Below are 27,456 nucleotides of genomic sequence, written 5' to 3' on the forward strand. Positions count from 1 at the left end.
GTCCGCAGACACTTCCGGGTCACGTGGCCAGCGTGACAAGCTGCATCTGGCGAGCCAGCGCAGCACACGGAAACGCCGTTTACCTTCCCGCTAGTAAGCGGTCCCTATTTATCTACTTGCACCCGGGGGTGCTTTCGAACTGCTAGGTTGGGAGGCGCTGGGACCGAGCAACGGGAGTGCACCCTGCGGGGATTCGAACCGCCGACCTGACGATCGGGAAGTCCTAAAGCTTGGAAAGAGAGAGGGTTTTACGTATGCAACTTCTTTAAGACTGTACTCCCATTATCAGGTCCACAGTTTGTAGAAAAGCTAGAGACTTTACAACATAATTAGGAACAAATCCTTTTTAAAAAAATAATTGGTGGGTGGAGGGAAGGGGGTGGGGGATTTTTGTTTCTGTATTAAAAATGCAAATAAAAACATAATTGGGTACAAATCCATCCAAATTTATACTTCAGATTAATTTGCAAAGGGAAGCACTAGACAATTCCAAAGTTCTGGTGAGTTCCCCCTAAAAAAAAAAAAAAAGCCCTGACAAAATGTATACTAATTAAAAGCAGACATTGGGGGGGGGGGATCTGCACAAAATGAGACAGAATGGACCTATAATTGAGCACCAGCAAACTGAAATAGGGTGGAATCATCCCAATACAGTGGTACCTCGGGTTAAGTACTTAATTCATTCTGGAGGTCTGTTCTTAACCTGAAGCACCACTTTAGCTAATAGGGCCTCCTGCTGCTGCTGTGCCGCCGGAGCATGATTCCTGTTCTCATCCTGAAGCAAAGTTCTTAACCCGAGGTCCTATTTCTGGGTTAGTGGAGTCTGTAACCTGATGCGTATGTAACCTGATGTGTATGTAACCCGAGGTACCACTGTATACACCTTTTTTCTTCTTCCTGTATCTCTCAAAGACAATGGATTTAGAGACATAAACAGGACAAGTCTAGGAAAAAACAAACCTCAAGTCACATTTATCCTGGTGGTGGTGTTTTTTTCTTTTTTCAGAATGAAGTTGGCTGAGAGGTTGTGAAATATTTTCTAACTTAGCTACTGCACTACTGGGAACTGAAAGTTTATGACTCAACCATAGGAAGTTAAAAGGAAGTTAAAATGAAGTGTTTTCCTTCCTTCCTTCCTTCCTCTCTCTCTCTCTCTCTCCTTACCTACCCCACCAATTCTGTGCAAGTAGTAAATATAACAGGCAACTTCTTAACAAATTGTTTGGATCTCCTACTCTGTTCATTGCACACCAGCTGATTATTTTTATTCCCTAATAGCGTCTATTGAGGAAAACATACCTTGATGAAGGCTTACTTTAACTTGTGCATGTATACATTATTCGTATAAAATTTCCAATCCAAATGGATAGTTCACATTTAAAAAAAGGGGTGGGTACACTTGAGACAATATTTCTTTTTCCTATCCTTTTGCACAGCAATATTAATAAGCTTTTGCTTCATCTTTTATTTAACCGCTGAGGTGGAATTAGGTCACATTCTGCCGTATTTCCTCATCTGTTTATCCACAAGAATGTCTTAATGGTTTTCAGTCAACCAAATGACAATAATGAGCTTTTCTCAGACACTTTCTTTAGGGAGTCTTGTTTGATTAATATGTTGTGTTTAGCTATTTCGTTTAAGAGGGCTTGAGTAATCTGATTTAGAAGGTCCACCCCAGCAAATTATGCTGTGAGTTACAGCTAACAGAGATAGTTATAGGTAGGTAGCCATGTTGGTCTGCCGTAGTCGAAACAAAATAAAAAAAAAATCCTTCCAGTAGCACCTTAGAGACCAACTAAGTATGTTCTAAGCAAAAAACAAAAAAAGAAAATAAATTAATAATTTTTAATCAGGTGTAAACTGACCCATTCTCTCATAGTTCCACACCCCAGCCAGTGTTAGAAACTGAGATACGGAGCTAAATGGCGCCTTAAACTTAGGTTATTTGTGCAACAACGGAATGTCTAGGCACACATTTTTAATAACAATACAAAGCTGAAAATGAATGAACCGCAGTTGAAATATTATGTTCATTTTTCACATGGTCTAGCCCTTTCCCTGCCCACACCCTAATATTCTTGAAGAGGGTCTCTTCTCCAGTCTTCAGAGAGTAGCTGGAAGTGGGGAGGCAGAAAAAGGTCCTCCCTTCCTTCCACTCTGCAATTTTAAACTGAAATCTTAGGCGCAGTACTGCGCCCGGAGCTCAGAAACTGCTTGCGCTAATGAAATCCACTGTCACAAGATGCACCTAGAACAATGGTAGTTTCAAACACTGACCACAGCGTTTACCAGACAGATCTTGAGAGCAAAATAGCCTTTCTGCCCTTCTTTAGAAAAACAAGCTAAACCCTCTTGGAATGCATCCTATCACAGATTCTCTGTGGAAGATACCCAGTAATTTGTACTTGGAGTAGATCCAGGAAAACCAATGAACTAAAGTCCATTGATTTCAGTGGATCGACTCAGAGTATGATTATCATTGGACATTATCCTATGAGTTTGATCCATTACCACTGACCCCTAAATGGCAACTTTTTGATGGGCCACTTAGCATAATGTCTCATGCTTCCCAAAGGAACATTTTCGGACTTGACAATATTGATTTCCAGGTTTGCATACAGCATTCTCTGAGAGCATTCAAAATTCACCTGTGATATGTGCTGGAAGGAAAGCTGGTAATATGAAACCTATGTAAGAAATCTTGCCTTGCAGTTTTCATTTGGAGGCAGCCTTGCTCCATCAACGTGTGAACGCTCTAACAACATTAACTAATGAAATGAGAAATGATGATACTTGAAAAGATCTGTCTAGGCCAAAGTACTTTTAGTGTTCAAGAGGCTAGGTGCGCTAAGAAAGTTTACTGGGATAACATTTTATTTTATTTTTAAAAATGCACTTTAGTTTAAAAAAGGTAAAGGGACCCCTGACCTTTAGGTCCAGTCATGACTGTCTCTGGGGTTGCGGCGCTCATCTCGCTTTACTGGCCGAGGGAGCCGGCGTACAGCTTCCGGGTCATGTGGCCAGCATGACAAAGCCGCTTCTGGCGAACTAGAGCAGCGCACAGAAACGCCGTTTACCTTCCCGCCGGAGTGGTACTATTTATCTACTTGCACTTTGACGTGCTTTAGAACTGCTAGGTTGGCAGGAGCAGGGACCGAGCAACGGGAGCTCACCCTGTCGCAGGGATTCGAACCGCCGATCGGCAAGTCCTAGGCTCTGTGGTTTAACCCACAGCGCCACCCGTGTCCCTCTGCACTTTAGTTTACGCACACACACAAAAACATTTTCCAAAAGTGAAATCAAGTATTTCGTTCTTCCGGTGGTACTTAGCGCCCCAAGTATTTTGGTTGCTTTAAAAACATGGTGCCAACATGCCAACTCTGACAGCTTGCTTACACAAGAGGACATCCTCTGCTCCCCCCTGCAGTCCCCTGTGTGCCCCCAAAATCTGCTCTGGAGGATCAGCGGAGACTTCAGAGCAGATGAGGAGGCGTCACAGTGGGTGTAGAGGAAGGATGAGTTCCTTTCCATCTGCTGGGACAATGCTGGATCTTGCTGGGGTTTTTTAAGTCCATTTTAAATTCTCTTGACTAAGCAGGTTGAAAGGAATGCCCTTTCTTTCCGTGTTAAGGGTGGGTCACAAAAGATCAAAACTGGAGCTCTAATGCAAAGTGCAAAACCACGATCAGGACCATACCGTAATAATTTAAAATGCAGTTGCTGTAATCTTGCAGCTCTGCCCTCTGTGCAACATAAGCACTCTTAAAATAACCCTTTTGATACATGTGATTTTGTAAAACGACATATTTTTTAAGTGCATATGCTGCATTTGAATTGCTAATAATGTTTTCCGCTGCTGCAATTATATCCAGATTGTGATGGAGTTCTATTCATGTTCCTGCACACAAATCACCTTAGCCATTTAATTAGAACAGCTAAATGCTCCCTTCCTGCTAAAAGGTGCTGAACCTCCTCTTCAGTCCTGCCCTATTGTCTCCTTGCTGTCCGCTGTACTCAAAATTACAAGAATATAATACAGTTGGCCATGTGGTGTTGATCAGTGAACTCATTTGTCTTTCAGCCATGCAAATCTATGAATGTCATCAATAAACAGTATTTAAACAGGAGAGTACAAATCTCATGGGCAGGATTTTCCGGTGGGGGGAAGAGATGTTTATGTCCGTGGAAGGACATCTGATGGAAAACATTTCACTGGATAACTGCAAATGATTGGCCATCTGGCAAGGAGTAAGTCTCCCACCCCAATCAGTGTGGTGTTGAGGTTTTAGTGTCAGATTTGGAGTCAGAGAGCCACTTCAAGTTTAAGACGATCACTGTGAACCCAATTGCTAATGAGAGAGAGAGAGTGTGTGTGTGTTCATATCTATAGATGAGCTGTTTTGCTACACCCGCTGTTAAGTTGTGGGTGAACATATCAGACGACACAGCGATTCTTCAAACAGCTCTTGTTTATTCACAGGCCAGGACAGAACTGAGCTGAAGGGCTCAGTCAGCCTGCTTATATAGCGCTCCAGTACCACGTTACTGTAACAACTTTCTAAAACTATCCAATCACTGAACGTCACTTTCAATCCTTCATTTGCATAACTATCTACAGTATCCCCCTGCTGGCCCAGGGTGAGAACTTCAGTACATAACACCCGCCATCAGCAAAAAGCATGATTTTCAGCATGTTTAGTCCAGAACCTTGGAACTACAACCCAGAATGTGAAATTCATTTCTATCACGTACGTCTTTATCTTGCGAAACCCTATTTGCAATTAAGGCTGCAATCCCATATAGATTTACTCGGGAGTAAGCCCTGTTGAACATTCTATACGTTTTTAGAATTGAACTGCATATTTTACAATTTTCCTTCTAACATTATCACGTTAAGATCCATGGAACATATGCCCAAGCTCACGGTCCTAATTGTCTTAAGTCGCATACAGCTTTTGCTTGTCTGGCATGTTTGCCAACATATTCGGTTCCTTCAACGGTTAAATAAGCCTGACAAATGTTGATTATGCCATAAAAGGAGATCGCCCATGGTGCTTTGCAGTGATGTTTTTCCTTGCAAATGCTGTTTGACAGGCTTAAGCAAAGCTATTGCGTGGCAAATTTCCAAATCCATTTACACGTACATGATTAAAAGCAGGTTGCATTGTGGGCAAAGCCTCTCATTTAGCAATTTGAAAACTGAAAATCCAGAAATCGTAAATGACAATTACCTGTGATCTGAGCTGAAAAGTCTTTTAAACATGGCTATGTAAAGTAGTACAAAGCTTAGTTCTTTGTTTTTAGGATTTGGCTGGGTATTTAGTGATTTTCTGTTTGAACAAGCAAGGATATTACATATGCAGAGTGAAATATCCTGTCACAAATGAAAAGACTATTTTATTGGTCGGTTTAAGAAAACCTCTCTCCTAATAAAAGTATTTTTCAAGGTGGTTCTCAAATTAAACACATTAATGCAAAAATAAACACAATGGTTTGTATTGTGGAAAAACAATTAGAAGTTTTTGCGCAGTTGTCCTTTGCATGACAAAGAATATTTTTTTTTTATTTTTTTTTAAAGTAATATTTATTAGGTTTTAAAAGATAAAACACAAACAATAACAACAAATAAAGACACAAAAAAGAAAAAAAAGAAAAATCTAACAATAAACAATACATAAAAACAAATTAAAACATCCATAGTCATACTTTCGTTTGCTTGTTTCTTTGACTTCCTCACACCTCCCTTTTTTGTATTCCGCTTCAGATTATTATTTCAGCAAATCCCTCCCATTTTACCAGAAATTTTGTCTGTATACTTAGCGTACTTTCCTCAACCTTGTTTAAACTTTAAATTAACCACATATAATTACATAAACTCTCACATCATTTACACAAAATCCAGGGAGTGTCTATCCACCGTTGTTCAATCTCGCAAATATTTTACTTTGTTTTACATTAAACTTTGAGCCTAATATATATTTTATACACTTTGAATTTCCCTAATTTTCCCCCTCAGCATCCCCCTGGTCCCAAAAACTGCCTGTCCTTTCCGTCCATTCCCTGATGTCTCTCAATCTGGAAATCTAATATCAGAGGCTCTTAAGTCCCCTCCAAGCCCCTTCTGCCGATTTTGTTTAAATTCTTTAATACCAACTGACTCATCTCTGAAGTATTCCATCCTGACATTGAAGTTACACCCTTTGTGCAATTCAGTTAGGTTTCCAAGGTTATAATTGTAATTTGAGTGATCTTTCAGAAGGTATGTCCAAGTACCTCCAAACCCGTAGGCCCCCAGTCCATCTAAATCTTCCAAACCCAGGTCCATGTCCATATTCCAACAGTCCACAGATCCCTGTGAAATGGGATCTTTCCATTTTACCAATCCGAACTGACATCCTGTTATAACAATCTGTCCCTCAGCAAAATCCATGTCACATGTCCTCGGTTTGTAAACCTCAGTTTGCCTCTGTGGAGTCGAAAGTTCCTCATGTATTCCTTTAGTCTCTTCTTCCTTTCCTTCTGCCAGTTCACCATTCTTTTCCTGTTCCCCGCTGTCCAATCCGATCATGTCATCCAATTTCTTATGGATCCCTTCCAGCAGAAAGTTTATTTTGTGTATTTCATTCATTATTGCTTCAGAGGTCTGCATTTTAAGTTGCTCAAGGTCAATTCCCAGACTTTTATCTGCAGCTGGCACTTGTTCCTGTAACAGTTTCAAAGTTTCAAAGTTTCCCCACTAGAGGGATACAATTTAACTATTTCCCAAGTGCCAGTTCAATTTCAAGAAGTAAACAATGTTGCAGGTCTCCATTTTGAATGCAAAAGGGGATAGAGGAAACTGTATCTTTTGAACAGCTGTCAACATCCCTTTGTTAGAAAAAAAGTAATTTTTAAAATCAAATCTTAGCATTCAGGCAGCCTGTTCCCAGGTCAGTGCTGAGATGGTTTTAAGTCCTAATATTGTCCAAATCAAAGTTTCCCCCTACTTCCTCCAAAGGGGGTAGGTACCTTAAACAGCGGATATTTAAACTTGCAAAATAAAATTGCAGGATTTTGCTTGTAGTGTCTTTGCTTCAAGCTATATACAAAAGCGGAAGGTGGACTTCCTGTTTACACCTTCCCGCTATTAAATCCAGATTAACTCTTCCTCTTTAAAAATTTCCAATTAAAATTTAATTTCTTTAAACCTCGGTCTTTATCTTAAATCTTCTAATCGGTTCTACTCACGGGTAGTTACTTTTAGAGCCGAATTGTCCAGAAAGAAATCAGCGCTCTCCGACAACAGCTGTGCGGCTTCACTCCGGGGACGAAGCGGTCGATCCGAAGCACCGCGCTGCTCACCCCGCCTTGCAACGGAGCCTCAAAAAAAGGACTCCTCGCAAGCAAGGGAGGCGCAAAAGGTGCACGCCGGATCCCAGGTCCACAGGCTTCCCCCGCCTGTGGTTTCTAACGGGTCTCCGCTTTCGCCGCAGCGAAAGACCCTAAATCCCCGGAGCGGTTCCCCTGGGAGATCAGGGGAAATCCGCCATTGTCGCTGGCGCTGACCGGAAGATGACAAAGAATATTGCATAAGGCGGGAATGGTGATCTGGGGGGCCAAACAGCTATGAAATGGCCACAGTCAATTGTAACATTTCTTTACAGAGCTCAAATGTATATACAGTGGTACCTCGGGTTAAGTACTTAATTCGTTCTGGAGGTCAGTTCTTAACCTGAAACTGTTCTTAACCTGAAGCACCACTTTAGTTAATGGGGCCTCCTGCTGCCGCCATGCCGCCGGAGCACGATTTCTGTTCTTATCCTGAAGCAAAGTTCTCAACCTGAAGCACTATTTCTGAGTTAGCGGAGTCTGTAACCTGAAGCGTATGTAACCTGAAGCGTATGTAACCCGAGGTACCACTGTACAACAGGAAAAGACCAAAACAACAACAACCAAGAGACTTGTAGTAACTAAAAGCATAAAGAATTCTAAAGTATGTGGCAGATCAAAGGATTTGGGGGGGGGGGGAAGGTAAAGGGATTCCTGACAGTTAAATCCAGTCGCAGACAACTCTGGAGTTGCGGCACTCATCGCGCTTTACAGGCCTAGGGAGCTGGCATTTGTCCGCAGACAGTTTTTCCAGGTCATGTGGCCAGCATGACTAAGCCGCTTCTGGTGAAAGCAGAGCAGCGCATGGAAACGCCGTTTACCTTCCCGCCGGAGTGGTACCTATTTATCTACTTGCACTTTGACGTGCTTCCGAACTGCTAGGTTGGCAGGAGCTGGGACAGAGCAATGGGAGCTCACCTTGTTCCGGGGATTCGAACCACCGACCTTCCAGTCGACAAGCCCAAGAGGCTCAGTAGTTGAAACATTTGGATCTCTTTAGATGTGATGTGGGTGTATAATTATGCATGGTGTGGTGAAAGTTCTTAGGTAGAACCTCACCCCCCCCATACATTCAATGAAGTTGAACGTTGGAAGATTCAGGAGAGACAAAAGAAAGTACTTCTTTTACACAGCACATATTATATAATTGACTCCCACAAGAGACAGTGGGAACCACCCAACTTGGATGGCTTCAGAAGAGGATTAGACAAATTATTGCAGGATGCCAATCGCTTCTAGACACAGAGGCTATGTTTTTACCTCCACTGCTCTACATCCACTGTCAAAGGCGGTAAAGGTAAAGGTATAGGGACCCCTGACCATTAGGTCCAGTCGTGGCCGACTCTGGGGTTGCGGTGCTCATCTCGCTTTATAGGCCGAGGGAGCCGGCGTACAGCTTCCGGGTCATGTGGCCACATGACTAAGCTGCTTCTGGCGAACCAGAGCAGCGCACGGAAACGCCGTTTACCTTCCCGCCGGAGTGGTACCTATTTATCTACTTGCACTTTGACGTGCTTTCAAACTGCTAGGTGGGCAGGAGCAGGGACCGAGCAACGGGAGCTCACCCTGTCACAGGGATTTGAACCGCTGACCTTCTGATCAGCAAGTCCTAGGCTCTGCGGTTTAACCCACAGCGCCACCCGCGTCCCATTCAAAGGCTGTATATGCCTCTAAATACTATTTGCTGGAGTCGTAGGTGGGGAGAGTGATGTCATGCTTGGGTTCTGCTTACAGGCTCCCCATAAGGCAGCATAGGTTGGTCACTGTAAGAGCAAAGTGCTAGATGAGCCTTTGACCTGATCCAGCGTTCAGGCTCTGCTTATGTTTCTATGGTCACCTCTTAGTACAGTGATGGCCAAACTTGGTCCTCCAGCTGTTTTGGAATTACAACTCCCACCATCCCTGGCTAACAGGACCAGTGGTCAGGGATGATGGGAATTGTAGTCCCAAAACAGCCGTAGGGCCAAGGTTGGCCATCACTGTCTTAGTAGCACCCCACTGCATCAGAAGCAACAGTTGTTTTGGTTTTGCTGCAGCATGCTAACACTGCTCACATGGAAGTAAGAAAAGAATGTCCTCATGCTATCTTGGGGGGGAAATGCTCAGATCATATTTGTGTCCAGTCGAAAATTTTTTATAATCGGTTGAAATGTCCAGGAAAACCTGGCAGCCCATACTGGAAGTGTTGATTTTGGGGGGCAAATTTCCTTTTAAAAAAAATAGCTCAAAAACTTTATTTGCTTTTTGAAATACAAGTAGCCCTAGCTGAGAGGCTAATGCAAGATTTCTCAAAGTTCCATATCTCATCAAAATTTGCAATGAGTTCTACAAGCCATGCAAAAGTAGAATTGTGAACACTTCCATCTTTAAATAGAAAAGACAGCCATAAATACATCTTCCTTAAAAATAAAAATAAAAAATGCCTTTTTTTGAGGCTCTAAATTCCATTACAGTGTGTCAGGGTTGTTGCTTTCTGTTACAGAATTTGGTGCTTCTTAGTTCATTGAATGTCTCTTTGTTCTTCTTTCATGAGAAAGTCACAGCTACTTTCCATATGGGAGAAAAGCTCCAGCAAAATGGAAAGGCTTTCTGTTGCTTTCCCCCCAGTGTACGGCTGTTATATTTAACTTGCTCAGTTTTGCAAGGAAAGGGTGTGTAGTTTGAATGAGAACAGAGGCTGCCCTCCTGTCCCTTGCTATGTAAGGAATAAATAGAAAAGCATTTTACTGTCTCAAGAAACATGCGCTTGGAAACCAGTTTCAGAAGGTGAGACCTTCTTTAAATAAGAGATCCTTTATTTCTTTTATTTAATCTCTCTCCCCTCCAGTTCTCCTCTCTCTATGTCTTTTCTTTTTACAAGACTGATCATGCAATGACATTTCAGTATCAGAAATGTGAATGAGATGCTGCTAAAGAAAGAGGCATAATATTAAAGCTGACATTCAGACTTGAAAAGCTTTCCCTAGCAGGCTTTCTATACATACCCTGTGTTCAGTCCATTTAGTATTCAGGGCTTGAATTCACTGGAACGGTAGAGACCGTCCTCTCTCTTGCTCATTCTCAGAAGAAGAATCTTTAGCTTAAAAGGTCCTTCTATCTCCACTATTGCTGTCGGTTCGGTGGGTCTCATTTTTAAGGTCCCGATTCTGCTGTGCCTTAGTATCCCAATTAAGGATTTGCTGGACTTTGTGTATACTTTTGTGAGAGGAAGTCATACTATATGACTACAGCGGTATCTCGGGTTAAGTACTTAATTCATTCCGGAGGTCCGTACTTAATCCGAAACTGTTCTTAACCTGAAGCACCACTTTAGCCAATGGGGCCTCTTGCTGCCACTGCGCCGCCGGAGGACAATTTCTGTTCTCATCCTGAAGCAAAGTTCTTAACCTGAAGCACTATTCTGGGTTAGGGGATTCTGTAACCTGAAGTGTATGTAACCTGAAGTGTATTTAACCCGAGGTACCACTGTATTTAATGGGAAACAACCACAGGTCACTGTCCTTTCACTCATCTCTAAGAAATCCACCAAACTACCTTGGCTGCTTACACTTTTACAGTGGTACCTCTGGTTAAGAACTTAATTCGTTCCGGAGGTCCGTTCTTAACCTGAAACTGTTCTTAACCTGAGGTACCACTTTAGCTAATGGGGCCTCCCGCTGCCGCCGCACAATTTCTGTTCTCATCCTGAAGCAAAGTTCTTAACCTGAGGTACTATTTCTGGGTTAGCGGAGTCTGTAACCTGAAGCGTCTGTAACCTGAAGTGTCTGTAACCCGAGGTACCACTGTACGGAAAACAAACCCTTCTGGGCGGGGTATAAATAAAAAATTATTATTATAAATTATTTTGATACTTCAGGTAGGGCTGCCAGAGGAATTATTCCCCACCCAACAGAAGTGCCTTAGTTACATGGGCGTAACCAGGCCTTTTTTTAGGGGGGCAGAACCTCAGTTAGCTATGTATTTTTATTGATTTAGGGGGGCAGCTATCCCTCCCTGCCCCCCCCTTGGCTACACCCATGTTTGGTTGTGAAGTACTGATCCCTTCCCTCAGGATTTGCAAACCACTTTTTCTTGCTAGGAAAGCCCCTTCTCCCCCCCCCCCCCCGCCGCCGCCGCCGCCAAGAAAACCAATGATTTAGCCTCTCTTTTTTTGTCCTTAACAGCTGCTCAAATCCACAGAAATTAGCAGGTAAACTTTATTCAGAGTATTCTCGCTATACTGCAGGGAAAGGAGATCAGTGGTTCTCCAGATATTGTGGGGCTCCAGTTCCGGTCAGCTCCTTCTAACATGGCCAATTGCCAAGATTGATGGGAATTTTACTGTGACATCATCTGGAGGGCTGGAGATTTCCCACCTCTGCCCTAACGTCTGACAATCAAGTTCGGTTAAAACCAAGGGCTGACAAAAAGTTGGCAATTTTGTGATCGTTCCTAGGATTTAAACTTCATAGCAGAATCTATCCCATTATGTTCAGATTAAATTTACTGCCAGGTAAGTGCAGGATGATGACATTAATATGCAGCCTGAGGGTTTGAAAGCATTTTCATGTTTGAGATATCCTAAAGAGAGAAAAAAAATATATGCTTGAGATATTCTAAAATGAGAAATTATAAAGAAAGTGCATATAAAATGTCTTTATTTTTCTTTTCAATGTAGTTCGTTTTTTAATAAAATGAACATAGCAGCAAAGCGTTTCCATAGCAAGGGAAGCATTTGAATTACTAAAATAATACTGTTTATTTAACTTATTTATATTAACTTGCAGGTCTTATCCATATCAAATTGGAGATGGCAGAAATTGGCTCGCAAGCGAACATCAAGGAAAAGGTAAGATCTCTAATTATCATACTTTTCCACATACACAGCATATAGGTCCAGAACCGTCAGATGTTTAAGAAATATACTGGCCACAGCTGCCTTCCCACTGGAGATGAAATATTAAATCAACTCCTCTGGTTCTTGACAGGCACCACTGGGCTATTTGGAAAGTCGCGACCCCACTCTGCATTTCTGCCTCAGTAAAGCTTATTTGGACCTGTTTCTTATGGTTACTGATCTCTGTATCCATTTCCCCATTTTTATTTTTATTTTAGGCCCAAATCTCTTAATAAGGAGTTTTAAGGGAATAAGAAGGTGCCAAATTCAAAAGAAAATAGTTCATCAAGCTATTAATAATAATTATTATTTTATTATTACCCTGCCCATAAAAATGAGAATTCTTTGTGCAAGAAAATATCTGAAAAGCATTTAATCTCTCTGCAGTACTAGACATTTCCTGGCCTAGCTTGATAAACGCTGACTTTCCCCCATCAAATTATGAAAATGATAAAATCGTATCATTTATCTGAGGGCCTTGATGCATTCCATTAAATACCGTAATGATATAAAGGTAAAGGTACCCCTGCCCGTACGGGCCAGTCGTGTCCGACTCTAGGGTTGTGCGCCCATCTCACTTAAGAGGCCGAGGGCCAGCGCTGTCCAGAGACACTTCCGGGTCACGTGGCCAGAGTGACGAAGCTGCTCTGGCGAGCCGGCACCAGCGCAGAACACAGAAACACCGTTTACCTTCCCGCTATAAAGCGGTACCTATTTATCTACTTGCACTTGGGGGTGCTTTCGAACTGCTAGGTGGGCAGGAGCTGGGACCGAACGACGGGAGCTCACTCCGCCGCGGGGATTCGAACCGCTGACCATGCGATCGGCAAGCCCTAGGCGCTGAGGTTTTACCCGCAGCGCCACCCGCGTCCCCTATAATGATATAGGGCTTTTAAATATATTTTTGCCTTAGCCGTGGGTAAAGGGGGGAAATGTGCTGAGACTATGGTTATCAACTGATGGCATTTGGTTGCCTTAAAACAGCTATCTAATATTGTTTGTAAACAGAATAACAACTGATTCTGTGTTTAATAATAATAATAGTATAAAAGCACATGACCTTCCATATTTTGGGTGGGACTACAACACCCATCATCCCTGACCATTGGCCGCACTCGCTGGGGCTGATGGGATTTAGAATCCAACAGTACAATTCTGCATCCTTCTTTATCCCTATTCTACCACCCCTCTATTCTCTGTCTGTTGCTGTCTTCTGCAGTGGTAGCAACACTCGATGAGTCAGCAGGAGGTTATCAAAGGGCACATCCTGAGGAGGTTGCTTCTCAAGATGAGACGAGGTCTTCTAGGTGCACTCTGCCCATATCTGTCACCTTGCACCTCATGTAAAAGGATCTAGGGGTCTTAGTAGGCCACAAGCTTAACATGAGTCAACAGAGTGATGCAGCAGCAAAAAAAGGCTAATGCTGTTCTAGGCTGCATCAACAGAAATATAATATCCAGATCAAGGGAAATCATAGGTAAAGGTAAAGGGACCCCTGGCCATTAGGTCCAGTCGTGACCAACTCTGGGGTTGCGGCGCTCATCTCGCTTTATTGGCCGAGGGAGCCGGCGTACAGCTTCCGGGTCATGTGGCCAGCATGACTAAGCCGCTTCTGGCGAACCAGAACAGCGCACAGAAACGCCGTTTACCTTCCTGCCGGAGTGGTACCTATTTATCTACTTGCACTTTGACGTGCTTTCGAACTGCTAGGTTGGCAGGAGCTGGGACCGAGCAACGGGAGCTCACCCCGTCGCGGGGATTCGAACCGCCAACCTTCTGATTGGCAAGTCCTAGGCTCTGTGGTTTAACCCACAGCGCCACCCGTGTCCCGCTCTATTCTGCCTTGATCAGACCACACCTGGAGTAGTGTGTCCAGTTCTGGGCACCATCATTCAAGAAGGATATTGACAAGCTGGGGACAAGAGGTCTCCTTGCTTGAAGGTTTGGGTTTTTTTAGCAGAGGTTGGATCGCCATCTGCCATGTATGATTTAGTTGAGATTCCTGCATTGCAGGGGGTTGGACTAAATGACCCTTGGGGTCCCTTCCGACTCTGCAGTTCTATGATTCTACGCAGAATGCTAGGAGAAGCGTAAAAGTCAGCACAGTGGGGGAGCTGAATTTAGCCAGGGAAACGGGGCTTGTAGTGCATCTCATTTTGTTGAAATCGTACAGTGTTAAAGTGCTGCTTCAACCATCTTAAATGTCAAGAGCATATCCAGGCTGGCAAAGTGTGTGTGTGTGTGTGTGTGTGTAAATACATACATGCATACATATTCATACATACAGCTGTGCTTCTGTACCATTGGCTGAAAATCAGTTAAGACTTATCAAGCAGTCTACAGGATGCAAATAAATGGAAAATATCAGCACCAATTTCATGTGCCGTTAGGGTAAGTTGTTGCTAAAGAAATAATATACTGTAACCTAGATCAGCATTCAGGAAATCATCAGAAGTGTGTGGGAAGGAATGGGAATGGTATTCATTTGTTATTTTACGTGTTTTGGATGTAATTGTACTGATATGGTGTAGTTAATGCACTCTGACTACATAGTACAAACAGTCCTTTGCAGAATTGTGGGGCATTTTTGTGAAAAATACCTACTTGCCTTTTCTGTGTTTTAAGATGCCTGTGTTCATCTCTCTTGCTTGCAGATCAATGCGGTACGATCAATTGTACCCAACAAAAGCAACAATGAAATAGTGCTGGTGCTACAGCAGTTTGATAACAACGTCGACAAAGCTGTACAGGCTTTTGTGGATGGTCTGTACCCTTTTTCTATTTCACGGACACTGTGAAAAGTAACACTGTCGAAAATAAAGTCCACAGGTGTATATGCTGCTAAAAAGTGAACATTCAGAATTTCCTAAGATATTATGATGTCTTTCTTTGCAACCTGAGAGACTGTTCTAAAAAGTCAAGAGTTAGCCAACTTGTGTGGGCATGTGTGCCCTGTATGAAAATCCCTGTGTAGATAACATCACATATCATCTCAATCTCCAAGCGTTGTGAGATTCCAGGGGTTCCAGGCATGCTTTATGCAGGGTCCATGTTTCCTTTTGGAAAATGAGGATTTGAAAGCAGGTTCTTAAAGTGGTAGGAAACCCTGGGCACAGGGAAACCTTAAGGTAAAGGTAAAGGGACCCCTGACCATTAGGTCCAGTCGTGACTGACTCTGGGGTTGCGGCGCTCATCTCACTTTATTGGCCGAGGGAGCCAGCGTACAGCTTCCGGGTCATGTGGCCAGCATGACTAAGCTGCTTCTGGCGAACCAGAGCAGCGCACGGCAGTGGCGTAGCGTGGGGGGTGCAGGGGGGGCCGGCCGCACCGGGCGCAACATCTGGGGGTTAGGGTGCGCAAATCCACGGGTTAGGGGACGCAAATCCACGGGTTAGGGGGTGCAAATTACTTGCCTTGCCCCGGGTGCTGACAACCGACGCTACGCCACTGGCGCACGGAAACGCCATTTACCTTCCCGCCGCAGTGGTACCTATTTATCTACTTGCGCTTTGATGTGCTTTCGAACTGCTAGGTTGGCAGGAGCAGGGACCGAGCAACGGGAGCTCACCCCATCGCAGGGATTGGAACCGCCAACCTTCTGATCGGCAAGTCCTAGGCTCTGTGGTTTAACCCACAGCGCCACCCACGTCCCACCCCCAGGAAACCTTACTAGGCATTAACTGCAGCTAAGGTTGGTACCAACCCCCAGAGGAGGAAAGGAACCTGCGCCTTAACTTCACATGGTTAAGAAGCTGAGATCATTGGCTGCATTAGCTGCTAAAGGTCTATGCACCGTCCTCATTAAGGACATACATTGCCCCAAGGATTGTTTTTGGGGGCCTAATATGGCCCTCTGTGGCAGTCTATATTCTGGGGTAAACACCTAAAAAAAGCTCAAGAACTTTGGGGTAGAATTGTAAAAAAAGCTCAAGAACTTCGGGGTAAAATCATAAAAAAGTTCAACAACTTCAATCCTAAAAATAGACCACCCTCCCTACATCTGCTCATTTTTATACCTTTTCATAACACATTTGGTGTCCATGAATTAACCAAACAAACTTAAATCTGGGTTCAATTGGCCGGTGTAGAATGCTGGAAGGTTGCTTTTAAAAATTGTGCAAGCCTTCCTCTTCCAGACTGCAGTTTGTCTTGTTCATATTTGGAGAGGGTGTGTGTGAATGCGGATTGCAATGCCAAGTATTATTTGCTGACTGGCTCCCTTTCAATAGATGTCAGAAAATGTTACCTAGCGGGAGATAAGCAATGGATAACAAACAAGGAAAAACGTACTGAGGTTCATTTTCAACTTTGCATATAAACCTTTTATTTCTTAAAGGACCAAATCAAAATGGTTAAAAACATACTCAAGCCAGTTTAGATTCTCGGGCAAATGACGAAGTCTGGTAGAAAAGCTGAATTTAGGAAACATTTCATTACTGCAAGTTTCACATGGGTAGTTATTTAAAATCCCTGCCCCTTTGATTTGTCAAAAACAAACCCTTTACACTGTGTTTTCTCACGGAAGAAGGAAATCCTGTTAAACCACAGGAGGCCCAGAACAAGCATTAAATTTGCTTTTAAGACTTAATTCAAATCCTTAGGCTATTCTAAAGCGAGCAAAATGACTTTGGTGGTCCATATGTGTGGTATGGTTCTCAGTAACGCTATTATTTTAACTATCAGTATGCAATACATGCACTGTATAATTTACCCCTTTAGTTTTAAAAAGGATTGTGTTTGCCCTTGCCATGAGCCAACGCAAAGAGCTATGCAGAGCACTGATTCCACATTCCCTGGCAGCTGGATTCCTTTCTAACTCCTGAGAATTTACCATGTTGCATTTTATCTATTACTCATTATTCATGCATTGTGAGCTTGAGGACTAGCCTGTTAAGGTTACCAGATTTTTTTCAATGAATCCGGGGACACTTTTCAACTTCAATGGATTTTGTATGGGGACTGATTTGTAACTCCAGGAACTGTCCCCGGTAAACGGGGATGTCTGGTAACCTAAGTGTAGGTTGAGAAACAATTGGACATGGGGCTGGATTCAGTTATTGGGTACTGTTAGTAGAATCGGGAGCAATGACTCCTGCTGGTGCTCTGTGTCTTTTCTCCCTTGCCTCCCCTCTGCTGTGTGCCCTCTAGCCTCCCCCACATCTGCTGTGGAGGGTCAGGAGAACAGCCTGAACCGTGTGCCGTGGGGAGGAGAGGGCAGATAGTTCTGCTGGGCGAACAGAAATGTTTGTGGTGACTAAACCCACCCACTATGTAGAAGGGTGACCCCATAGGAAAGGTGCACTTTTAAGGAAAGCTCTTGTTGTTTTTGGTTGTTGATCTCACCAGAAGGCAGAGATACCTAGAGCAAGGTACACGACAGCCTCTCCACTTGGGTGCTTAAGTCTAAAGGTGAAGAGACCCCTGACCGTTAGGTCCAGTCGTGGCCGACTCTGGGGTTGTGGCGCTCATCTTGCTTTATTTATTGAGCTGGCGTACAGCTTCTGGGTCATGTGGCCAGCATGACTAAGCCGCTTCTGGCGAACCAGAACAGCACACGGAAACGCCATTTACCTTCCCCCCAGAGCGGTACCTATTTATCTACTTGCACTTTGATGTGCTTTGGAACTGCTAGGTTGGCAGGAGCAGGTACTGAGCAACGGGAGCTCACTCTGTCATGGGGATTCGAACCGCTGACCTTCTGATCGGCAAGTCCTAGGCTCAGCTGAGTTGCTAAGCTGCCGTTACTCAAAGCAGCCTGCAAGGGACAGGAACAGGTAACAGGTAACATTCTCTTGTTTCAAGACAAGGGAACTAAAGGAAATGAAATACCATTTTCACTGACTCTTGGGACACATTGACCAAAACAAATTAAAATAAATTGAGCAAATGGTCACCAGACTGGAAGGGGGTTATTGTTGACTTGCTGAAGTCTCTCTCTCTCTCTCTCCTCTAGGCAGTGCACTTCAAGTTCTAAAAGAATGGAATATGTCAGGGAAAAAGAAGGTAAGGAGTTTCCTGTGAAAGTTAAGTCATTAAGTCCATTTTATCATCGTAGTTCGCTGGAGCACAACAGCATATTTGTTGCCAAGGCTTTTGCTCGCACACAAACACACAAATACACTTTTCTTTTTTTTTAACAACTGTGGACTGTTTGTTCCAAGCCTGCTTTCAAAAGACTTCAAAATAAATAGGTGCTTTTTACATTTTTAATCCCGCTTTGCTGTTGCTGTTTTTATACCAGCAGGTTGAGCTTGCTATTCTGACAGAATTGTCGGAATAATTAAGGTATTCATATGGAGATCGCAAAACTGTTCTTCAAGTTGCTATGAGCAATTCTAATCAGCACCAAGCTGTTGCTCTGGCAACTGACCCTTGAATGATAAAAGGACGTTCTCCTTTACATCAAGGGTAATACATATGTGGGACTCAGCTGTAAAGATATGCAAGTGATGACAACCAGTTTAGGACCAAAAAAGAGAAGAGACCTTGAAAATCCAGAATTGTATCTTCCATTTCCCCCCCCCCCTCTCTCTCTCTCTCTCTCTCTCTCTATATATATATATATATATATATTTAAGCAGCCTTCCCTAATTCAGATCTGGACTGCAGCCCCGAGGAAAGGGTTCTCTCTCCCCCCCCCCACTTTTCCTGATGCAAAGCATATAAACACACACACACATCACCTTGCCCTCTTAAGGAAAATATACTTTTGGGTAACACCCTTTCCTGCACTCTGGTCCTCGTTTGAATTGTTTAGCTGCTGCTTCTCTTCCCCTTTTACCACCCCCTTCTCTGGGGCAGCCGCCGATAGCTAGCCTATAAAATTGCAGTTTGCTTTAGCTTCTTAATAAAATCCCCTATCTGGGAAAGCTCTGGTCTTCACTGTGTTGCTCTCTCCTGAGTACCTTACATGGACACGGTTCTTGAGTAGCGTCAGGCAGTGGGGGAGGAAGCCGCTCGGGCACCTGGGGTGGGGCCCCCAGGGCAGGCGAGTCTCCCATAGGGGCGGGGCGCACTGCGGGGTCTCTGGAGTCTGCCTGCCTCCTCCCACTCAGCCGCCCTACAGCTGGGGGGGGAGGCAGCGGGCAGACCGTTTGGGCAGCGCAGAGCCTGCGCGCACCCAAGCCACCTCGTTACTCCCAGGAGAGACGTGTGGCTTGGGCGCGCTGCAGGCCCCGTAGTGAGTGCCGCCCAGCATTTTGTCACCCCCCTCAGTGGTGACACCTGGGGCGGCCTGTACCCACTGCGCCGCCCCTGGCGTCAGGGCCACAATAGGGAAAAGGTCTTGCAAATGTTTGAGCTACACCCAGAAGGGCTTGTTCTCCGTATAAGAGAAGGACTTTACATATAGATGTACATAGGTAAAGATAAAGGGACCCTTGACCATTAGGTCCAGTCGTGACCGACTCTGGGGTTGCAATGCTCATCTCGCTTTATTGGCCGAGGGAGCCGTCGCACAGCTTCCAGGTCATGTGGCCAGCATGACTAAGCCACTTCTGGCGAACCAGAGCAGCACACAGAAACGCCGTTTACCTTCCCGCCGGAAGGTACCTATTCCCAGCGGTACCTATTTATCTACTTGCACTTTGACGTGATTTCAAACTGCTAGGTTGGCAGGAGCCGGGACAGAGCAATGGGAGCTCACCCCATTGCGGGGATTCGAACCTCTGACCTTCTGATTGGCAAGTCCTAGGCTCAGTGGTTTAACCCACAGCGCCACCCAGGTCCCATATATATGCACATACACCTGCCCAAAGCAAGCATGCTAAGAGGCCACAAGGGTGCTGTGCTAAATTGGGTCTTCACCGCCCCCCTTCCTCACAACTCTAGAAAGTAGTTGACAGCAGTCCAGTAAAAGTGTGCATTTTTCTATACAGTCATACCTCGAGTTCTATGTGCTTCGGGTTGAGCACGTTCGAGTTGTGCTCCGTGGCAACCTGGAAGTAATGGAGTGTGTTACTTCCGGGTTTCGCTGCTCGCTCAGACGCTCAAAATGACATCACGCGCATGCGCGGAAGCGGAAAAACGCGACCCGTGCACGCGCAGACGCGCCGTCGTGTCTTATGTTCCATTCAGGATGTGAACGGGGCTCCGGAACGGATCCCGTTGGCATCCCGAGGTACAACTGTAGTGCTCACTGACTCCTGGAAGGAATCAAAGGTGTGACATCGTGTGCCTCTAATTTCTCCCGCTATGGCTACAATACTTACTGATGCACTCAGAACTATTTCCACAGGGTGTTTCAAGCTGGATGTCAACTTGAGTGTCCCTTTCCAAGATTTCAGATATGGGAAACAAATTGGTATTGAACTCTCAAGTGAAGTCTGTTTAGCTCTGTTAAGCAATGGATTCAGCAGGTTCTAGGAAGTGCTCGTCTTTTTTATTGATACGGACGTAACTCTGACAGTATGTAGGCACTGAATGTGGTGCAGAGAGACAATAGCACTTATTTATCTAATGGTCCCCAATCATAAAAAAAGAAATAAATTCTGTTCTTCAGAAACAACATTATGCCAGACTCCTGCTAGTGTCAGCTCACAGATATCTTCTGTGAAACAGAAGGAAGAATTAGAGGGAATCTACAAGCAATTACTGCCAGGGCAAACATAATGTATAATTTCCAGCTATGGAAAGCACTTTAAATTACTGTCCTACGAATTATCCTGACTGTGCCAAATGGCAGGTGTTTGGCAGAAAGAAATAAAACCCATCTGAATATAGCATCCAACCGAGTCCAAAATTCAGTTGCTATGGATGTTGATTGCTGCTCCAAAAAGAAGAGAGTGTATACTTTTGAAAAAATATAGGAAACATGGGTTCTACTTCCATCCCACGTGATCTTCAGATGGCACCAAAAGAAATATGTGTTCTGGAATTCTTTGGGTGCCAGTATTTTTTTTTTTCTTGCTGTGAATGAGTGTTGTCCTCAAATTCCCGTTTTTATGTATACTTGATACAGTACTTATGAGCTACTGTGGTTTAAATGCGCAGACATTTGTGTTCAGAATAGCAACTCAGAAAGAAGCCAGATATTATGGTGCATTTGAGAGAGAGAGAGAGAGAGAGAGAGAGAGAGAGAGAGAGTATATATATATATATATATGCAGAAGAATCTTTATTTGCATCAACCACTAGCAATAGCAATAAAATAAAATGTACTGAAGATAGAGGTAAAAGCTTAACTATACAAAATACATTTTTGAGGTTTACATCAATAGTCAAATAATAGATCTTATTCTAATTGCCCGTGCTAAAAACTTTGTAGTTTTTGCTGTCACCTGATCATCTTGATCTGCTAAAAGGAAGGACACAGTAGCAATGGTTGAGCGACCCAACATGGAGAATAACAGAGGGGTAATAATAAGCTCACTCCTCAAACCGTTATAAAGAGTGCAAGACCGAAGCTCATGAGCCACTGACTCAATACTGCCATCTCCACATGGACATAACTGTTTTTCCAGCAATATTTTTTGAAATCAACCCTCAAATACAGTTGAAAGCAGTATATTCAATATTGTGGAAGTGAAAGCATGTCTATTTTGGAATTGTCAAATTTTGCAAATACGGTTCCAAAGTGTCAAAATGACTAGGTGGAAGATAACCATACCATGGAAAAATATTCCTTAGCGTGGCCAAATTATTCTGTCACTCGATATCATATAGGCCAGGCATCCCCAACCTGCGGCCCTCCAGATGTTTTGGTCTACAACTCCCATCATCCCTAGCTAACAGGACTAGTGGTCAGGGATGGTGGGAATTGTAGTCCAAAACATCTGGAGGGCCAAAGGTTGGGGATGCCTGATATAGGCGCTGTCAGATTAAATTATTTGCTTTCTGAAGCCTGGTAATAACTGTTGTGGTGATAAACCAGAAAAGTAAATCTTTTGGTTGACAATTTTAGTCCAAGCGCTCTCATGACAATCTTGCGATTCTAAGGGTAGTAGACCAGGGGGTTTAAATTTAGCCAAAGCAAATAATTAAATGCCCTGCACCAAATCTGTAATTCAACAGAGGGGAGAAGCATTTGGAACACAGGATGAAACAGGAAAAAAATTGGCCTAGGAACTTAGATTGAACAGCTTCTGTAGATCCAAGATCTGATATACACATATATATATTTGTCTCTCGCGATTTTCGGAGCAAAGACAAGAGAAGCCTTTTTAAAAAAACACAACACAATAAAAGCAAAATATATCGAAACAATAATCATTAACTTAGGCTCTTGAAGTTGTGAGGATCGTGGGAGAAATCATTGGATTTAACCTAAGAAAGTTAATTTAATCTCCCTTACAGGGTTCCTTGATCTACTTTTAAGGCGCAAAGACAAAGCTTATGATGTAGTGCATCAGTTACTCAAATTCTAGTACAATTAGTTAAATTTATGCCATGCTTTAGAAAACGAAAACATTGAGGGTTGTTTTACCTGCTGCGATGTGATCTATATTTCATGGCATTGCTATCCTTGAATTATTTTCTCCCCCCTGCAGAACAGCAAAAGGAAAAGAGGCAGCTCTAAGCAGCACTTCCATAGCAGAGATATGAAAGGTAAAGAGGATGGGAGAGAAAAGTTGTCGTCTCTGGAATCCCAAGGATTATATGGCTGCCACCTGAATGGCTGTAATAAGGAGATTTCCCCCAGCGAACCTGCCAGTGAAAAACCGAAAGCAATTCCTCAAGAACCAAAGAGCTTTGAAGGCAAGGACAGGGCAGAGGCAAAACCAGAAATCGCAGGTCAGTGCACTGTGCGCCAGGTGGCTTTTGCAAGATGTATAAACAGCTTCCTTTTCAGCCCCCCAGGATGGAAGTCCTCACACCAACAGGAAGATTTTGTTGAACACATTGTTGTATTTATTCTGGATAATAATAATAATTTATTATTTGTACCCCACCCATCTGGCTGGGTTTCCCCAGCCACTCTGGGCGGCTTCCACAGAGACCAAAAATACACTAAAATGTCACACATTAAAAACTTCCCTGAACAGGGCTGCCTTAAGATGTCTTCTGAATGTCAGGTAGTTGTTTATCGCTTTGACATCTGATGGGAGGGCGTTCCACAGGGCGGGCGCCACTACCAAGAAGGCCCTCTGCCTGATTCCCTGTAGCTTTGCTTCTCGCAATGAGGGAACTGCCAGAAGGCCCTCGGAGCTGGACCTCAGCGTCCGGGTAGAATGATGGGGGTGGAGACACTCCTTCAGGTATACTGGGCCGAGGCCGTTTAGGGCTGTGAATATAGGTGCATCTCCTCCAGCCACCTCCTTTAGAGCTGCTCTGTGCTGGAAGCAAGACAGTGCACTGCACTGCACATCCAAACCCCACCTCTGTTCTTTGATCTGTCTTGGGTTCCAGCCTGTCTGGAATGCAGGCGGGAGCTATCATGGTTGCCAGGAGTGATGTGCTGTTTGCAGTGTGTACAAGTGGTACCTTGGTTCTCAAACGCCTTGGTACTCAAACAACTTGGAACCCAAACACTACAAATCCGAAAGTAAGTGTTCCGGTTTGTGAACTTTTTTCGGGAGCCGAACATGCTCTGTTTTGAATCTTACGCTTCCGATTTGAGTGCCACAGTTCCATTTTGAGTGTTACACTCAAGGTCTGTCTGGTTTTGCTATTTATTTTGCGTTTTGGTTTTTGCGACTGTGTGGAACCCAGTTCAGCTACTGATTGATTGATTGTGTGACCGCAGTACATTGTTTATTGCTTTCATTTTATGGATCAACGATCTCGTTAAATAGTAAAATTCATGTTAAATTGCTGTTTTAGGGCTTGTTTTTAAAAGTCTGGAACGGATTAATCCATTTTGCATTACTTTCTATGGGAAAGCACGCCTTGGTTTTGGAACGCTTTGGTTTTGGAACGGACTTCCGGAACTGATTAAGTTTGGGAACCAAGGTACCACTGTAGATGTGGAGCTTTTCTCCTCCCACATCAGTCTTAACATGAAGAGAGGACATTTCTTCCCTTTGGCAGTACATACCTCTCCTGGGGCTTTTGTAGTATTTTACTCATCCTTGATTCTTAAGGAAGACTTCAAAGCTGCTGCCAATTTGGGGCTGACATGTCTTTCTACACAGACATAAAAGCTGCATATAACTGGTGGTATATCTGGAATCCTATGTACTGTTCTGGTCGCCTCAACTCAAAAAAGATACCATGGAGTTGCAAAAGGTTCAGAGAAAGGCAACCGAAATGATTTAAGTGGGTTGGGCGACTTCCTTATGAAGAATGGTAGCAGCTTTTGGGGGTAGCACCTGTCCAGTCAACCACTGCCTTAGCAATCAGCCGTGGTCCTTTCCCTGTGCTTTAGGCAAGTGCCCCAACATATTTTACTAACGCTCCACATGTAGAGTACACTTTAAAACACATTTCAAAGCACCACTTGTGAAACATTCATTTATGCATTCACCCTTCCTTTTATCCAGGCAGAAACATTTTCAAAACAATTGCAAGGCTAACTGGGAGATGGGGAGGTTGCTTGTGGTATCGCAAGCACAATTTCCTGACATGTTTATTGGTTTTAATTTAATCGTATATTTTATTGGTGTGGTTTTTAATTACATTTAATTACATTTTAATCCACTCTTTTGCTAAGGGGAGGTACATAAATTTAATTAATAACAGTAATGATTGCCTTAAATTAAAAAAAAGAAAAAGAAATCAGACTGCTGCCTTGTGGACTTACAGAACATTTTTTTGTGTTACAGCTAAACGCTACGTAATAAAATCCTGGTTAAATGCAGCAAGGAAGCTTTCAAAGCGGTTTCATAATATACCACATTTTTCTATAAGACGCACCTTTCCCCTCCTAAAAAGTAAGGGGAAATGTGTGTGCGTCTTATGGAGTGAATGCAGGTGGGAGACTCTGCTCAGTGCTCCCTTTAAAGAGCCGTGTGGAGTGTGTATGTGGCTCTTGGGGGCTTTTCCCCGAGGAGGGAGATGGGCTTCCCTTCTCCCTCCTCGGGGAAAAGCCCCCAAGAGTCGCACACACACTCCGCTCGCTCTTTAAAGGGAGCGCGGCTCTTGGGGGAGCCTTACCCTCCCCTTTGCCCTTGAAGGCTCCCCTTGCCCTGGAGAGGCTGCGCGCAGTGGCGTAGCGTGGGGGGTGCAGGGGGGGCCGGCCGCAACATCTGGGGTTAGGGCAAATCCATGGGTTAGGGGGCGCAAATCCACGGGTTAGGGGGCGCAAATCCACGGGTTAGGGGGCGCAAATTACTTGCCTTGCCCCGGGTGCTGACAACCCACGCTACGCCACTGGCTGCGCGTGGCTATCCCATAATCCAGGACAGCCAGCAGGATCGCTGTGCTGTGATCCCGCTTGCTGTCCTGGCTTCTGGGATTCAGAATATTTTTTTTCTTGTTTTCCTCTTCCAAAAAACTAGGTGCGTCTTATGGTCTGGTGCGTCTTATAGAGCGAAAAATACGGTATCTGTCTTGAGAGCTAATAAAGGAATTCTGTTCAGTTAGAATAGCTTAGATTTTGACTACCTTTGACATCTTGCTGGTGGGCACATCTTTATATAGAAAAGCCACACAGAGATATGTGATGGGCGTTGCCTAGTAGTGCCTGAAGTTTTTCCGAATTCACGTTTTGTTATAGAATGGTGGTTGTGGTGTTTCTCGCGAAAGGCAATTGAGAATTTCCCCAACTCCTAGCTGACCTTTCAAGGTATCTTTTTAATAAGAAAGGGATTCTAGCTTCAGGGTGAGCTCCCCCACCCCCTCTTTAGGGGGTTTGAAAATATCGAGATAAAACAGCCACTCCTTAGCATGTGGGAGCTTGGGATTCAGAGTAGACTCTTTGAGCTCATCCCATTATCAGCCAGCCTGATAAAACACTCAGCCCTTAATACAGTGACTGGAGAGCTACATCTCAGATAGTGTTTCAGCTCTGTGCGAAAGAGATTCTAAAGGGTACTGTTCTGGTGCTTGAGACACCAGCAATTGATTTCTTATTAAGATGTTTGTAACACTGGCAGTACCTTTGGTGCCCTCGAGTTTTAAGTTTTGTTAGCAAGCACAGTTTTCCATGTGTCACAAAGCTTGCTGAGAAGCCTTTACAACAACAAAAAACACAATAAAAGCAAAATATATCAAAATAATAAAGCATTAACTTAGGCTATTGAAGTTGTGAGGATCGTGGGAGAAATCGTTGGATTTAACCTAATAAAGTTAATTTGATCTACCTTACAGGGTTCCTTGATCTACTTTTCAAGGTGGTTAGTTTATTTCATGTATTTAATAAAACATACCCCACTCCTCCTCATTCCTAAAGCACGACTCAGAACAGCTTACTAAAAATTAAAATCACAATTTCATTTTTTAAATATATATATATTTAAAACAAACATTACAACAAGGTAAAGTACGTGGAGCACTTTGAACATTTGAAAGCACATTCTAAATGCCAAGAATTAAACAAATAGAAACTACACAATGTGTCAGGGAGGGATTTAGGCCGCATTCACACAACAGTTTATTCTGTTTCCCCAGTGTTTTTCTTACAGTTAACTTCTGCATTATGTTTGAATGCTCTTCCAATATAGTAGACTATTGCTCAAGTTTAGCACCCCTTTTCTTTGCAAACTGAAAAGTTCTGTTTGCAAATAACATGGAAATGAGCACTAAACATGCACTATATTTCCAGAAGTGCCTTGTATATCATGTGAAAGTTCAATGTGAACAGTAAGAGGGAAACTAACAGGGAAATGTCGTGAAAGCAGGAAAAACTGCCTTGGAAACCTTAGACATCCCTGCTGTCGAAAAGTGGTCTCTCCCTGTATCTGGTTCTAATGAATCTTGGTGCATCCTATCATGCCAACAGGCCACCTCCATTCAGCATCATTGGCTGACGTAGGGAGATGTTTGAAAGCTCGTGGTGATATTCTGTCATGATGAGATACATCTCACTAGAACAGGGATTGCCAAACTTCTTGGGATTTTGAGAGAGTGCTGGAGACGCCAGGCACAAAATAAGTGCTGGGGTGTGTGTGGCACCACATAATATGGCTGCAATGGGGAGAATGGCATAACACAAAATTGGATAAGCTGCAGTGCCTGGCAACCTTATGTTCACCATGGGAAGTCAGCCATGTCCTACTGGTCCTGACTGTGGAGATCACACAATATTGATTGTACAGTGGTACCTCGGTTTAAGGGACACGGGTGGTGCTGTGGGTTAAACCACAGAGCCTAGGGCTTGCCGATCAGAAGGTCG

General features: G+C 43.8%; 1 protein-coding gene across 3 annotated transcripts in view; it reads left to right on the top strand.

Moving 5' to 3' along the window:
• SPATS2L (spermatogenesis associated serine rich 2 like) overlaps positions 1-27,456 on the top strand; it is a 69,549-nt gene that overhangs the window by 17,252 nt on the left and 24,841 nt on the right. For 2 of the 3 annotated variants that reach the window (XM_083629970.1, XM_083629969.1), the window contains exons 2-5: positions 12,135-12,196; positions 14,900-15,008; positions 18,199-18,248; positions 22,733-22,976. In XM_083629970.1, coding sequence (XP_083486096.1) covers positions 12,158-12,196; positions 14,900-15,008; positions 18,199-18,248; positions 22,733-22,976 — 442 coding nt within the window. In that variant the 5' untranslated portion in view covers positions 12,135-12,157. Of the gene's footprint in view, positions 1-11,820; positions 11,861-12,134; positions 12,197-14,899; positions 15,009-18,198; positions 18,249-22,732; positions 22,977-27,456 lie in introns of those variants that run through there. The other variant, XM_083629968.1, reaches the window with a different exon arrangement.

The sequence above is a fragment of the Podarcis filfolensis genome (genome assembly GCF_964270895.1).
Source record: "Podarcis filfolensis genome assembly, chromosome: 1".
In the NCBI taxonomy this organism is placed as follows: Eukaryota; Metazoa; Chordata; class Lepidosauria; order Squamata; family Lacertidae; genus Podarcis; species Podarcis filfolensis.